The following is a 16,868-nucleotide window of genomic DNA, read 5'->3' on the forward strand; positions in this document are numbered from 1 at the left end:
TTTATGTTTCATTGCCAAATTGGAAAGCTCTCATTGTTAACTGAAGAACTTGACAGTAACCTTTGTGATTCTTTTACTTGGAGTGGGAAGTGAGGGTTTTACAGAATTGAAAACTAGGATGGGAAGTGCTAAAAGGGTAGGGAGGGAGGAAGAGAGAGACAAAGACAGACAGAGAATGAATATTCTCCATGAATATTGTCCTGGTAGAATGGACTCCCTTTGGGAAAGTAAGGAAAATGTGTGTGTCCATTTCTGTTACTATATATGTACAATAAAGAGAAGGGTTTTTTTTTTTTTTTTTTTTTTTGTACAGTGTAAGTATATCTAAAACAATGTGACTAAAGTGTAGGATTCAACCTTGAAAATAATCTGAGATCCATAGTCAGGCCAGAAACAAAACTGGCCAGGCCTAAAAGAAATACAGGTTGTAATCAGATAGAATTGTTAGGGGAGAGGAGGAAGGAGATAGATACATAAAAATATAGCTCTCAGTAACACCATAGCCTTTTCTCTTTTAGTAATTGCTATTTTAAAGTGGCCTTGTTAATATAATATGATTTCATTATCTTAGTAAACCTAGTAAGGATTAAGTATGAAAGTTGATAAGCTCTAAAATATCATTTATAATGCATATTTATCCCACTGCTAAGTTTTTTTCCCCCTTTTAAAAATTTTAATTTAATTTCAGAACCAAATTGTCTCTTTTACTTCTCCCAAATGAGAATGCAAGAAAAATTAAACTTCCATTACAAACATGCCATTAAGCAAAACAAATATCCTCAATAGTCAGGTTCAAACAAATAAAAAATCAAGTCTCAAACTGTACTGGAGTCATCACCTCTTAACAGGAGGTGGGTAGAATGTTTTATCATGGGTCATCTGGAATAGTGATTGATCATTGTGTTGATTAGATTTTTTAAGTCTTTCAAAGTTGTATGAATTTATAATCTTGTAGAAATTGTATTCCTCGTTATTTCTGCTAACTTTATTCTGTTTCAATTCATAGAAACCTTTCCAGGTTTCTTTGAAACCATCCTCTACATATTTCTTACACCACAGTAGTATTCCATTACATTCATATACCAACACTTGTTCAACCATTCTCTAATAGGTATATTCTCTGTTACCAGTTCTTTCCCACCATAAACAGAATCATTATAAATATTATTGTACATGGAGATCCCTTTACTTTTTACAAGCCTAGTAATAGTATTACTGGGTTATAAGGTATGCACAGTTTTAATAGTTTTGGGGGCATCCAAATTGCTCTCAGAATGGCTGGATAAATTTATAGTTTTACCAGTTGTGCTTCTTGTCATCTTTGCCAATCTGAAAGGTGGAATCCTGAGTTATTTTACTTTGCATTTCTTTAATTCTTAGCGGTTTGGAGCATTTCTTCATATTGCTATTGATAGCCTGGATTTCTTTCTCTGAAAACTACTATTTATATCATTTAATTCTTTATCAATTAGGGAACAGATCTTATTCTTATAAATTGTTTTCAGTTCTATATATCTTAGAAATAAGACCTTTATTAGAACAATTTGCTGTAAAGATTGTTCCCATTTACCTCTTTTTTCTTCTAATTTTAATTGCTCTAATAGTTTCATTTGTGCAAGAACTTTTAAATTTTTATATAATCAAAATTGTCAATTTTTCATCTCTATATTCATGAATTCTTTGTTCATCCATAGATATGATGGATAATTTCTTCCATGCTCCTCTAATTTGCTTCTGGTGCAACCTTTATGTATAAGTGATGCAACTTTTTGGAGCTTGCCTTGGTTCACTGTTGTCTTTGGATGGTTCTGAGAGGATTGGAGACTTTGGAAATATTTTACATATTTTAAAATCTTATTCTATTTTTATTCACCATAGGCCATGTCTTTGTCCAGTGGAAAGTGTGTTGCATTGGGAGAGAGACTAAATTTAAATCCTTGCTCTCCATGTCTAGGTTATACATAATTGTATAGCATCTTAGGGAGTGGGAAGGAAAGGAAGAGAGGGAGAGAATTTGAAACTCATTTTTTTAAATGGGGAAAAATAAAATACTAAAATCCTTGTTCTCACAAATTTCTAAGCTTCCTCTATAAAATGGAGAATTTGAACTAGATGACCTCAAAGATCCCTTCTAGAGCAAAATCCTTTGACCTATGTCTCTTCATTAGGAAGAGGGAGGGAAGGGCATTGTATAGGAATTTATTTTCTATTGCAAAGGATAGTATGTATGTGTTTGTACGTATGTGTTTGTATGTATCTCTATGTAAAATAGATACTGTGATTTGGGGGGGAAAGTACAGCAGTTGGGAATCCGGAAAGGTTTCATGAAGAAAGTTTTTCTTAAGCTGAGCTTTGAAGGCAACCAGAAATTTTGAGCATTAAAGGTGAGAAGGAAATACTTTTGAGGAATGTGGAATAGCTACTGCAAAAGTGTGGAGGTGTTTGGCTGAAGTGCTACACATAAAAAAGACAATGTTTAAGTGACTTGCAAATTAAGCAAGTATTCTATCCACAAAACCTTTCCCAAAATTCTTTATATTACATAAATTAATGTTCCTCTACACAGATGGGCTAATCATATATTGGCTTATGAGGTTTATATTAGCATCTTGCTTTATAAAATATTAATATTTTATTAAAATAAGTAGCTAACCAACTCTGAATTTTCAAAGAATTTTTAAAGGAGTGGGTTATTTCAAAAGTGCCTTACAAAATGTACAGCCTCTAAAGCTTCCAGAAATCCATGTATAAAAGTTGGAATCTTTGATTTAATTGTATTTTCACCAGGTCTTAGTAAAAAAATGAGTTCTTTTGCTTTAATCATCACTTGGACTATTTTTCTGCAAAAAAATTAATTTCTGATAGACGTCTGCCACCTACAGGCAGGCCATGGCATTATCAGGCACTCATTAAATTTTTTTAAAATTAATTTTTGTATATATATTTTTTCACATCATCTTGATTTTCTAAAATATCTGACCCCCTGCCCAGATATTCACCCATTATAATGAATTTTAAAATGAGAAAAAAAATTTAGTAAAATAAAACAACTTGTCAAAAAAGTTTGGTGATATATATAATGTTCCATACTCATAGACCTCTCCTCCCCCTTCTACCTCTGAAAAAAAAAGAAGCATTCTTTTTTCTTTTTTTATTGCAGCCTTTTATTTTCAAAATATATGCATGAATAATTTTTTAACATTGACCCTTGCAAAAACTTGTGTTCCAAAGTTTTCCTTCCCCTAGATGGCAAGTAATCCAATATATGTTAAACATGTTTTATTCATATATATGTATATATGTTGAATCCAATATATGTATACATATTTAAACACTTATTATACTGCACAAGAAAAATCAGATCAAAAAGGGAAAAAATGAGAAAGAAAACAAAATGCATGCAAACCACAAAAAGAGTGAAAATGTGTTGTGATCCACACTCAGTTCCCACAGTCCTCTCTCTGAGTGTGGATGGCTCTTTTCATCACAAGCCTCAATCATCTCATTGTTGAAAAGAGCCATGTTCATCAAAATTGATTAATGTAATGTTATCATGTACAGTGATCTTCTGGTTCATCTCATTTTACTTAGCATCAGTTCATGTAAGTCTCTCCAGTTCTTTCCAAAATCATCCTGCTGATTCTTTTTCATAGAACAACAATTTTCCATAACATTCGGATACCACAATTTATTCAGCCATTCTCCAGTTGATGGGCATCCATTCAGTTTCCAGTTTTTTGCCACTGCAAAAAGGGCTACCACAAACATTTTTGCACATACAGGTTCCTTTCCCTTCTTTAATATCTCTTTGGGGTATAAGCCCAGTAGAAACACTGCTGGATCAAAGTTTGATAACTTTTTGGGCACAATTCCAGATTGCTCTCCAGAATGATTGGATTTGTTCACAACTCCACCAACAATGCATCAGTGTTCCAGTTTTCCCACATCCTCTCCAACATTCATCATTATCTTTTCCTGTCATCTTAGCCAGTCTGAGAGGTGTGTAGTGGTATTTCAGAGTTGTCTTAATTTGCATTTCTCTGATCAATGGTGATCTAGAGCACCTTTTCAGATGACTGGAAATGGTATCAATTTCCTCATCTGAAAATTGTTTTCATATCCTTTGACTATCAATTGGAGAATGGCTTGAATTCTTCTATCTATATATAGATATAGATATAGATATTTTTTTTGCTGAGGCCAAATTTGAACTCGGATCCTCCTGACTTCAGGGCTGGTGCTCTATCTACTGCGCCATCTAGCTGCCCCAAACTCTTATAAATTTTAGTCAATTCTCTCTATATATTTAGAAATGAAGCCTTTATCAGAACCCTTGAATGTAAATTTTTTTTCCAGTTCATAGAAGCAAGCATTTTTAAGAGCTTTATGAGACAGCAACAATAGCAAGTTTTCTCAAAACCAAAGAAGCCAATTCCCTGTTGCTGGGTAAATCACACTGTTTGCATATTCTTTCTCCCTGTCCCCTGCAACCTGTATATGTAGGTGAAAAAACTTAAAATGAACATCAAAACTTGCTTTGAGGGAAAATCAAAGATTGACCAGAGGAAGGCGACAGATAGAAATTAAAGAATAATGAGATAGAATCTCATTATTTATTATTGGTGATGATCTGATATGTAGAAGAGCCCTGGGTCTTTTCTTTCCCCCCTGAAAGAATATTAACTCTTTCATGTTAGAAATTTTTTTTTTCTTTTCTTTTCTTTTTTTAACCTTTGTATCCCTTATACTTAGCTTGGGGCCATATATATAAGGTTCTGAGTAAATGCTTGTTTATTGATTGATTTTTTGCACTCATTGGGCAAAGTCATAATCAGGGAATTAGAAATATTACCTTGGTGTAATAATTAATCACCAATTTGGTTTAGCCAGATAACTTTTCCTGCTTCTTTTTAACTTGCTTTCATGGTATTCTCATACCTGGCAGCAGGGTTATAGTAGTATTTCACTGTCTTGGGTAGAATCACAGACAAGAAGAATTGTTACTCTCTACGCTGACAAACTTGAGTAGAAGATTGGATTAAGTGAATTCTGAGGTCTTATCTTAAGGGTGTATCTTGTTACTTTTGCTGTCTCAGAAGTTCTTAAGATAAGAACAAAGATTTTATGATTCTGTGAAGCAATATAGTATAAAGAAATTGCATAGGAAAAGTAGTATAAAGGATGTCATTGAAGAGATTTAAAACCACAGGAAAAAATATATGGACTAGTAGTAGTGAGAATAAGGAATAAGGATGGACAGGCTATGATATCCTTGCATTCAATTGAAATCTAGAGGAAGCTTCCCAACGCATTGAGTGGATTCCTGTGGCAAGGAAGAGTCATCCAGAGGAGCAGCCATGGCTGGGCTTCAATCTGTCATTGGAGATGTATCCACACAGATGGACTCATAAGTCTATCTTAATGTTTAATTGGAGATGAAAATATGAAACAATAATTGATTGTCACAGTCATGAAATCATGGTGTAAGGCTTATACTATTATTGTATTGAAGATAAGAGGAATGAACTAACAATGAAAATGCCCACTTTTTTTCCCCATGTTCTATCTCCAGCTCTTAGCTAACCTTCTCCCAATCTTTTTAACAACAATGATAGTATAAAATGACAAGTATGAAGCATTTTATGCTTTACAGAATGTTTTATAGACATCTTCTTATGCAGTTCTTATAGCAACCATGTAAGATAGTTGGAAAAGTTTTAATTAAATTTTGCAAATTTAAAAATGAGGCATAAATATGTTAGATGCCTTTCCGAACATCACACAGTAAGTACCAGAGCTATAATTTAAATGCTATTTCATTTACTGGGACTACCATCTTCCCATATCTTCAGGCTTACAACTTTTCTCATCCATGATTACTCCTTCATTCTCCTTCCCTTTCTCAGCTTTAAAATTGCTGAGTCCTGTCAATTTTTCATCATCTTCAAAATTTATATTCTGTTTTTCATTCCCATAGCTTTTGTACGTATTCAAATCCTTATGACCTCATCCTTGGACTAGTAAATTAACTTTTTAACTTTTCTTCCTTTTTGTAATGTCTCTGCTTTAGTACACACTGTATGAATTTTCCTGAAATATTATTACCTTTCCCATAATCTCTTAGGTGACTTCTCATGGCTTGACCAGTTCTGAACTCTTCAGCTTAAATGTCTTCCTTAATCTGACCCCAATCTGCCTTTCCAGCTTTATTACTTACTACTAATTGCTCTAGCTAATCTGATCTCCTGATATCCTGATCTCCTTGCTATTTTCTGCTGTTTTGTTTTTCTCCTTCAGTTATGCCTTTGTGTACCCTATCTTTCAGGAAGGGCTCAAATTCTAGTGTTCATATGCCTACCTCATATGGTACTTATTTGTAGAGGTGTTTCTCCCCTGCTAGATTGTAAATTCCTTGAAGACAGAAAATTTTTTTATTCCATCTTTGATTTCTTCTCCAAGGTTTGCACTCATATTTAATTGAATTGTTTTAAATTATTTTGAAGGCATTTTTCTTTACAAAGGAGTTGGCATAGTACTTTGCATGTAAAAGATGCTCAATACTTATTAAATGAATTAAATTGATAAGAAATGCAAAACTTCCTGAGGTTCATAAGCTGAATTGTCTGTTTTGCTTTGTGCTTATTGGATCTTAATTTTTGAATATTACATCCTTGAAAATAGACCTCATATGGCTTAGAAAAAGGGTGTTTTCTATGGTAAGGGATCATAGGGCAACGAATGGGAACTTCCCCATATGAGAAAATTGTAATTATTTAGCAATAATCAGAGTTCTTAGTGGGAAAAGAGGAAACAGGGCTTTTCTTTTGCTTGGAAATGGTGTTTTAACAGATGGATTCTGCACTTTAATTCTAAATGTGATTCATTTAATCAAAAGTATTGAAGCTCTGGCATAGGAATTGGAGAGGATTATAGAATAATCAAGATTCTTTTTTGCCCAAGAAATTTTTACACGCTTCTAGGCATTTGGCATATAAAATAGTTATATAATCAAACATTTACTGATTATAAATCATAATTTGATGGCTCCTCACAATTATAAGATGCTCTATGGGGTTACAACCCACAATTTAAGAAACTGAGGTTCAGAGGATGAATTTTGTCTGACAGGAAAACTGTGTCATGTAACTGACTCATTGCATGTTTTCTTACAGGCCTGGCTGGCTTTGCTCGGCTCTGTCCTGGAGATCAGTATGAAGTGAGTACTTTCTCTGTCTGGTCCGTTAAGAATTATTGATGGTCACTGTCAAGCAGCAAGAGAAAATTTCTTCTTAGTACTTGTATTAAAATGTTAAATTAAGGTCCTTGTTATATGGTATGCATATTTACAAATGATTTCTTTTTTTAAGAAACTAAATGCTAAATGATGACATGGGGTGGGCAAGGGGCAAGGGGAAAAGAAAAGAAATTTTTACCTTTCAAAAAAATTTCATTGGTCAATCTAGCTCTCTATTCCAAGTTAAACCACTGCAGACAAAGAGTCATCTCTCATTATCCTTTAAAAATGTCTGTAGAAGGATGTAGAACATGCTTTGGTATTATTCTAGCACCTGTTATTCCATCAAGCCAGGTATCTTTCCCTAAGTCCTGTCCAGATTCATACTAAGGAGGGTAGGTGAAGGCTTGTTCTACTTTTCTTCTCCACTAGAGGGAACATGCTCCATTTTATTTATGGCTACTAAGTAGAAATTCCATTTTCTCATTCTTTCCCATCCTCCCCTCCCTTCCTTCCCTAATAAAGGGAATGAAATAATTAAACCATGATTACTATTTACTATTTCACTATTTTAGAACTAACAAGATGAATAATAATAATCATCCTGAAAGTGTTATCTGAAGACCACATACACACATATTTTTATAGCAACATTATTTGCCATTGCAAAACACAGGAACAACATGAATGTACAATAAGAAAATTATCAAAGAATTCTCATATATCAATCTGATAGAATAGAATAGGGATTAAACTCTGTGATATCACTGTTAGAGGGAACTCCCAGCAAGAAAATTCTTATCAGAATAGGTCAGCACTTTCTCTGAAACCTAGATAGTTATCTGGAGACAAAGAGATTGAATGATTTCCCCAGACTTGGAGATAGGACTCAGTTCAGGGTTTTCCTGATTTTTGAGTTGGGCTTTCTCTCTAACCTAGCACTACCTTTCATAGAAACCCTATAATGACATACTATAGTGCAATGATGTCAGGGGGAGGGGGGCACTAAATCATTCAAAAGGGTCATTATAGGCTGAATATTGGCTTAGTTTTTAAACATAATATTATTTGAGTATTATTATGTTTATATATATATAAACATAATAATGTTTATTATATATATTTATATTTTTATATATATTTAATATATATATTTATTTATATATATAAATATATAAAAATATATATTTAAATACATCTCAATTATATTTTAATCTTATTTGGAGCCACCAGGACCCTATGTGGTTACTGCCTACGCAAGCTTAGATTCTCTTCTGATTTCTCTCTATATTTTGTTTTTTGATGGTTTCTTCAGTTTCAGTGGGGATATATATATATATATATATATATATGTAATTTCTGTGTAGATGATTCCAAAATCTAGCAGTCTAGCTTATTTTCCTCTTGGAGCTCAGTCCCACATCATCACTGACTACCAAAATTTTCATATTGCATGGCCCATTGGCATCTCAAATTCAACAAGTCCAAAATAGAATTGATTATCTTTCCCCTCAAACCCACCTCTCTTCTGAACTTCCCTCTTCCCTATTGTTGAAGGCACCACCATTCACCAGGTCACCCCATCACAAGTTTCATGTCCGCTCAACTTCTCACATTTAACATAGAATGGGGGGGGGGGGGGGAGAGGTATAGAGAACAAATATTTATATAGCACCTATATGGGATAAATATGAGGGATATCTAGAATTATGAAAACACATATTGAAATACTACAAAATGGAAAAAAAGAATCAAATCACAGAAGAACAGAAATGTAAATAGTTTTAAAGGAAGTTTTAATCGGTTGATTTGCTGTCTAAAGAGAATTGTAGTGGGTAGAGAGAAGAGAAAGAGCTTTGTGCTAATGGAGACCTCACTGGGTTCAATCCCTGCCTCCATCTGACCCAGATTAGCATCATGACTATGGGAAAGTCACTACCCTTAGCTCAGCAAGAATGATAAAATCAGCAGGTTAGGAGTGTGTCCCCCTGCCTTACAAAGTATTTAACATTAAGTGTTTAATAAATCATTAAGAAACAAAAACAGGAGCAGACATTGACAAAGTGCTCTACTGTTTACATGACACTGGAGCACATTATCTCATTTGATTCCCGTAGCAAACCCATGAGGCATTTATTCCCAGTATTGTCTCTATATATTTAGGTGGGATAACTGAGGTTAAGAGAATTTAAAGGATACGTGCAATCATATACCTAGGAATGGCATTTAGGACTCAAAATCTGGTCTTTTAGTGCCAAATCTAGCCCTTATTCTATTGTAATAAGAGCAGCTTCAAATGAATAATAATATTAATAATGATAGCCCACTGATAAAGAGGTTGAAGGTTTACAAAACATTTTCCTTACAACACTGTTGATAAGGTATTAAAAATATGATTACCCTCATTTTTATTGATGAGGTAACAAATTCAGAGTTTATGCAATTTGCCCAGTCCCACAGTAATTGGTGGTCAGAAATGAACTTACTTCTGTCACTCCCCAGCCCATTGGACTTTGTCCTGACTTATAATAATTATTATCCACCATTACTTATTGGATCTTTCCCATAGAAAACCAAACATTATTCCTTTTTGAAAGTCTATTTTTCCTTTCCATAAATTGTTCAAAAAGTGGCCAGGAGCTAGAGTAGTAGTGATATGATGGTAAATAAGTAGAATGAAGAGTTGCTATATTTGCTTATCATATAAGGAAATAAACTTTCCTTGCTAAAAGAACATAGGTCCAAGTGTATTGTTCAAAGGAAAATAAAGGTTTTTTTTTTTTTTTTTGTCCTAGATATTCATGAAATATGGCCGACAGCGGTGGAAACTCAAAGGCAAAATAGAAATGAATGGCAAACAGAGTTGGGATGGTGAAGAAATGGTTTTTCTACCTTTAATAACTGGATTGATTTCTATTAAGGTACTATGCATATACACCCCTTCCTACTGTATATCATGGTTCTGTTCAATTTCTTAAAAAAAATTTTTTTTTATTATTTTTTTTAATAGCTTTTTATTTACAAGTTATATGCATGGGCAATTTTACAGCATTGACAATTGCCAAACCTTTTGTTCCAATTTTTCCCCTCCTTCCTCCTACCCCCTTCCCTAGATGGCAGGATGACCAGTAGATGTTAAATATATTAAAGTATAAATTAAATACAAAATAAGTATACATGACCAAACTGTTATTTTGCTGTACAAAAAGAATTGGATTCTGAAATATTGTACAATTAGCCTGTGGAGGAAATCCAAAATGCCGGCAGGCAAAAATATAAGGATTGGGAATTCAATGTAATGGTCCTTAGTCATCTCCCAGAGTTCTTTCACTGGGTGTAGCTAGTTCAGTTCATTACTGCTCCATTGGAACTGATTTGGTTCATCTCATTGCTGAGGATGTCCAGGTCCATCAGAATTGGTCATCATATAGTATTGTTGTTGAAGTATATAATGATCTCCTGGCCCTGCTCATTTCACTCAGCATCAGTTCGTATCATTTGTTTTTATGTAACTTTCATTTCCATTTTTTCCTTCTACCTCATTGATCCAGACAGTCATCCCTTACAGAAAATAATAAGAAAAACAAAACACAAGTCATTTGGCCAAATAAGCCCACAAATCATTCTATATATATGTATGATTATTATGTATATGTAACATTAGAGAATGGTGATGTTTAATCGATCATTCTAGTGCAATGATATTTGGATAGCAGTCATTTAGGCATATAGCCTACACTTTCAACTGTCAGTCATGCCTTCTCTATCTCTGCTCAAAATGCAGCACAAAAGGAATGTCCTTGGCAATGAGATATAGAGGACTATTTGTGAGAAGCGTATGGAATGACGAATGAAGTCAATGCACAGATTTTTTGACTTTTGTATAATTACCCTATACTCCAGTCCTTTTGTTACTAAACTATTGATTTCTTTCTTCCAGATTGCTAATTTCTTTCTGCCTTAATAAGATATACTATATTAACTGTATTCTTTTAAAATGACCATTTTCACTTTATATTTATATTACAGTGTTGATCCTTTATTTTTCTCTCTAATAGGTCACAGAACTCAAAGGGCTTGCAACTCATATCCTAGTAGGAAGTGTCACTTGTGAGACAAAGGATCTTTTTGCAGCCCGACCTCAGGTGGTAGCTGTTGACATCAATGATCTTGGCACCATCAAATTAAACTTAGAAATCACTTGGTAGTAAGTTATCTTCTTCAAATTAACTTTCCAAGAGTGGGTAACAGAATTCTTACTTTTATCTTAAAAAAAAAAAAAAGGAATTTTTTAGATAAATACCCAAATAAACTAGACTATTCTGAAATGAGATGAGTTTTCTTTGCAAAAGGATTTTAATATTCCGTTATCTTAAGGTTTACCTACTTTTGTAGCTCATTGATTAATCACATTTATCACACACTTTTGTGCCAGAGGCTGGTTAAACACTGGAGAGACAAAGAAAAAGAAAAGACAGATCTTGCTCTCAAGGAGATTGTTCTTAAAACAACATGTGCAGAAACTAGTAGTATAGGGAAGGTAACCAGAGAGGGAAAGGCACTGGCTGCTGAAGGTCTAAGGTTTCTTGCTAGGTGGTAGTATTTAGATGAGTCTTAAAGTCAGGGATTTTAAGAGATGGAAGTGATAAAGGAGAATGATATTTCAAGCATGGAAACAACTACTACAAATTCTCAGAGATAGACAGGTAAGCAAGAAAATATTATGGGTAAGGAACAGAATATAAGCCAATATGGCTGGACATAGAATGTGTGGAGAGAAGTAACATATAGAGAAGATTGAAAAGATAGGAATAAAGCATTTAAATACTAAACAGAAGACTTTATACTTAATCCTAAAAACAATAAAGAACTATTGGAGTTTTCTTAAATAGGAAAAAAATCATTCTAGTAGCTATTTGGAAAATGAATTGTAATGGGGAGAGATCTGATATAGTAAATCAAATTAGAAACCTATTAAAATAGTCTGCTTGAGAGGTTAAAAGGTGGTAAAGGCCTGAACAAGAATAGTGGCTGAATAAATAGATTAAGAAAGATGTTGTAGGAGGAAGAAACTATGACACTGGATATATGGAATGAGCAAAAGGCATTGAAGAGGACATGAAACTTGTGACTTGGTGACCCGGTGAATGATGGTGCCTTCAACAATAACAGGGAAGTTCAGAAGAGAGATGAGTTTGGGGGTAAAGATAATGAATTCTATTTTGGACCTGTTGAATTTGAGATCCGATGCGCCACACAATATGAAAATTTTAATAGTCAGTGGTCATGTTCTGATGACTGAGCTCCAAAGAGGGAAATAAGATAGTTAGATTTTGGAATTATTTGTATAAAAATGATATTTGTCCCCTTTGAAACTGAAGAGACCATCAAAAAATAAAATATAGAAAAAAATTAGAAGAGAATCTAAGACAAAGATTTGAGGAGGATACATACTCCACATTAATAGACATGACCTGAAGAAATAATCAGCAAAAAAAAAAAAAAAAAATGGAAAAAGAGTCATCAGATCAAAACCTGAAAATGAGAGAATATTTGGTAAGAAAAAAATGGTTAACAGTGTTCAGTACTACAGAGAGAGCAGGAGAATGAGAAGAGAGAAAAGACCATTAGACTTTTTCAGACTTCTGTGAAGATATACTCTCAGTCTCTTATTCTTCTGACTATTTTTACTAACTTATTTTAAAGTACTTTCAGTTATCCTTAACATACCACATTTAGTTTTGTAAGTAATTTCCAATCCTTTTTTGGAAATAGGCAGGATATAAATCTTAGGTAGATACCATCAATAGTCTGATTTTCTGACATGGATGAATCTTCTAAGCAAGAGATTTATTTTTTCAACCAGTATTCCAACAAAAATAGTGACCTTAAAGCTGTCTCTAATAGAGAAGTCTGCTATATTGTTCATAATTGAAGTGCTCATGACACATGGTTGTGAATATATGTCCCGGGATCACCAAGTACACCATGGAATAATAACATAGAGCATTGATGGCAGCATGTTTTGTTATACAAGGAGAGCAAGGCCCAAACCCAGATATTGGCCACTTTATTATTAGTTTAGAACTTTATTTTTGTAATAGCTTTTTATTTTTTAAAATACATACAAAAATAATTTTCAAGATTCAGCCTTGCAAAATCTTGTATTCCAATTTTTCTTCCTCCTTTTCCCTTTCCTCCCCCACCCCATTTCCAGATTAGCTTAGAATTTTTGTCCGCAATTATAGCAGACATCATCTTAATGGTTGTCATCTTAAAGAGGAGATTATTCTTTCTGTAGGATGAGCTGCATAGCATTATGATGACTGGAATCATTTTGAACATTGTGTCATCCATTATAATCTTAAGTGGCTTTTGCAACAGTTAAAAATAAATAGAATTTTACTTTCAAGTATTTTATTTAGATTGAATCACAATATACTAATCTCTAATCTCTTGAATTGGTATAGTGATACTGAGATTTCCAGAAATTTCATAGCAGTCTGAACTGTTTAATCTTCCTATCATCGCTAAGTTTCTTCATTTAGAAAAGGTGGATGCTAGAATAGTTCATGTCTAAGGGTCTTTCCAGTTCTAAAATTCTATCATCCCTTAAGAGGGATTAAGAGGCACAAGTATTATAATTCTGTTTTATAAATGGAGTAATAGGCACAAAGAAAAGTTAAGATTAAATTATATGTAAGTAAGAGTGGAGCTAGGATTAGAACTGGGGATCTCCTGTCTGCAACCCCAATTTTCTAACCATTGATGTTTCTTGCCTACTGTTTTTAATGTGTACTGAAATTTATCTGGCCAAACTTCTTCTGATTTTCTTTGGCTTTTATGCAAGTTAGGTGCTTAGATGAGAATGTGTTTCTTTGCCTTTTGTTGAATGGTCAAAGATGAATCTGAAAATCCTGTACACCATGCAGAATAATAAAAGAGCGATTGTTTTGCAGTCCCTTTGATGTGGAGGACGTGACCTCATCCACAGGCAACGGGAATAGGGCCACAGCTCTCCAAAGAAGAATGTCCATTTACAGCCAAGGAACTCCGGAAACTCCTACTTTCAAGGATCACTCATTTTTTGTAAGTTCAAGGTGGTCTTCTGGGTTGATTTAATGAAAGCAAGGCAGTGCCCATGGTTCATATTTGAAATGCTTGACAAACAGTGTTCTTTTCAGTACTACCTCCCTATGTCAGCCCTTCCCTTCCTACCCTGAGCCTCCCTCTCTATCCATCAAGAGTTACAGCATTATTTCCGTTCAAAGGGATCAAATAATGATAAGACAAAATATATTTGAAATATGCTTGTGCTCCTTTACCTCCACTTAACTCCACTTCCCACTTTTCTAATATCTTCTATAATATTCTCTAACATATCTCTAATGTTCATCTAAAATTTAGAGGAGCTTATTCTGAGCACTAATATTACTCTAAAGTAGGGAGTTCTTAACCTGGTCTTCAAAAGACTCCTGAAGGCTCAAAGAAAGTCTGAATTTTTTTCCTAATATTTTAATTTAAATTTATTTTATAATAAATATTTTAATTTATAATTTTAATTATATTTCAATATAATTGGTTTCTTCAGTAATCCTGCATGTTTTATTTTATGCATTTAAAAACATTATTTTGAAATAGGGTACATAGGCCTTCCCAGACTACCAAAGGGGTCCCTGGCTCAAAAAAGGTTGAAAATTATCTGCTCTAGAGTCCAATTGTTTAGTTTGATCACGCAAAAAACCCTGCGAAAACAGGAATGTGCTAAGCCTGGTCCCTTTGGCTGACTAATTCCCCATTCTACTTTAACTTCTGAAGAAGTGGCTGCATCCTTCACCACTCAAGCCCCGGAGGTTAGCAGTCCTGGGTGTCTTGCAAGATACATTCTTTGCCAAGCTTCAACGCAGCCGCTCATTCAGTGACCTGCCTTCCCTCAGACTGAACCCCAAGGCAGTGCTAGATCTTTATGTGAGTTTGGTGGCTGGAGTGAGGTTTGAAGTGCTTCCTTCAGTTGGCATGTCTGCTGATAGCTCTTTGTAACTTGCACTTGGTTTTGTTGACAAAAAGCTGGAGAAAAATGGTCAGCTCTGGGCTATAGGGATTTTCCAGTAGGTGCAAAACTTGACTTACAGAGTATTGATGACACTGTCGTACAGCTGTCTGTCTTTCTTTCCTTTCCTGATGGATAATTCTTGACCTGTTATTGGTGCCCTGTGATTTCAAGACTTTTTTTCCTACTATAGCAAAAATGTGTGCAATATGACAAAGATCAAAAGAAAGGACCCTCATATCACTTGAGGAAATCTATGTAGGGGTCAGTAAACAAGATGATTTTAAAACATATCTTCAAAATATTTTTGTTTCAGAAACATGAACAAAAATGGTGTTAATCCCATATTGCAAAAATTATTGCCTCCATAAATATATTAATGCAGAGACATCATATTCCAAAATGACACTAATTTAAAAAATGAGAAACTACTTTCATTGTGAACTCTTACAAACTGAAAACAAATATGATCTTTTTTTTAAAGTCCAGAAGACAAACCATTATTATCTGGCTTTTTTCCCAGCAAAATCAGCAAAACTAGTTGAAGCCTTGATAGCTTGTCACTTTCTATAGACAGAGGAATTTGTGTGATTGAAAGAATTAACAAAGGCCTAAATCATTTTTTCCCCAAAGCTTGATTTTGTGTCTTTATTTAAAGAGTAGAATTAGCCTATTATGTTGTTAGTTTCCTAAAATAAATCTTTAGATATGTTCTCACAAAAAGTGTGTTTATATGTACTTTGTGTGTGTATTTCTTATCTCTGAGGATCTCTAGTTTCCCTGGGTATGTATCTCTTATTCTATACAGTTATTGCAATGAAAAACCTTTCTTTGTCTTCAGACTACAGGAATTTTATTTGAGACTCATGTGTCCAGTTAGCAAATCATTAGTACTTATTGAACATTTGGTATGTGGAGCTCTGTATTAATTAAATCCTATAGCAAAATACAAAAAGGGTTCATTTTTTTCTTGAATAATCTACATTTTAATGGCAAAGGAGATGGTTCGTAGAACATACATGAAAAATCCATACAAGTATAGAACAATAGCATTTTAACAAAAATATAATTAGTGATAGGCCAAATTGTGCGTGCGTGTGTGTGTGTGTGTGTGTGTGTGTGTGTGTGTGTGCTTCCATGTGTACAAATATATTATAGGTAAGGAGAGAGGTTGTTGTCATATATTTATCCTGGCAAGGTTTTTATATGAGGTGAGTTACCCTCCCTGTACCAATAGAGGGTGTCTGCTCGTGTGAACCCAGTACTGTGTATAATGAATGTGAATGCAGCCGATGGGTGTGCAATAAATGTTCTATAATGGATTCTATTGTCTCCTAAGTTCCTGAATGGATGATTACAGCCAGGCAATGGGGTTTGATTCTGTTTAGCAAAGGGAGACTCTACTACCATTTATATTCAAAGTGTAATTAGGTTGTCTTAACTGGGAATATTTGACATTCACATGCATACATACACACATGTAAATGTGCATATATAAAGATGCATTATATATGTATGTATGTACATATACACAAAGATGCATGTATTGTACACATATATAATGCTTTGAACTGTTTCTGGCAT

General features: G+C 33.9%; 1 protein-coding gene across 3 annotated transcripts in view; it reads left to right on the forward strand.

Annotated features, from left to right (window-relative positions):
* RIPOR2 (RHO family interacting cell polarization regulator 2) overlaps nt 1-16,868 on the forward strand; it is a 124,034-nt gene that overhangs the window by 75,837 nt on the left and 31,329 nt on the right. For 2 of the 3 annotated variants that reach the window (XM_051970595.1, XM_051970596.1), the window contains exons 9-12: nt 7,173-7,216; nt 10,030-10,155; nt 11,293-11,441; nt 14,194-14,323. In XM_051970595.1, coding sequence (XP_051826555.1) covers nt 7,173-7,216; nt 10,030-10,155; nt 11,293-11,441; nt 14,194-14,323 — 449 coding nt within the window. Of the gene's footprint in view, nt 1-7,172; nt 7,217-10,029; nt 10,156-11,292; nt 11,442-14,193; nt 14,324-15,052; nt 15,203-16,868 lie in introns of all 3 variants that reach the window. The other variant, XM_051970597.1, reaches the window with a different exon arrangement.

Source organism: Antechinus flavipes, chromosome 1 (assembly GCF_016432865.1).
Source record: "Antechinus flavipes isolate AdamAnt ecotype Samford, QLD, Australia chromosome 1, AdamAnt_v2, whole genome shotgun sequence".
Taxonomy (NCBI): Eukaryota; Metazoa; Chordata; class Mammalia; order Dasyuromorphia; family Dasyuridae; genus Antechinus; species Antechinus flavipes.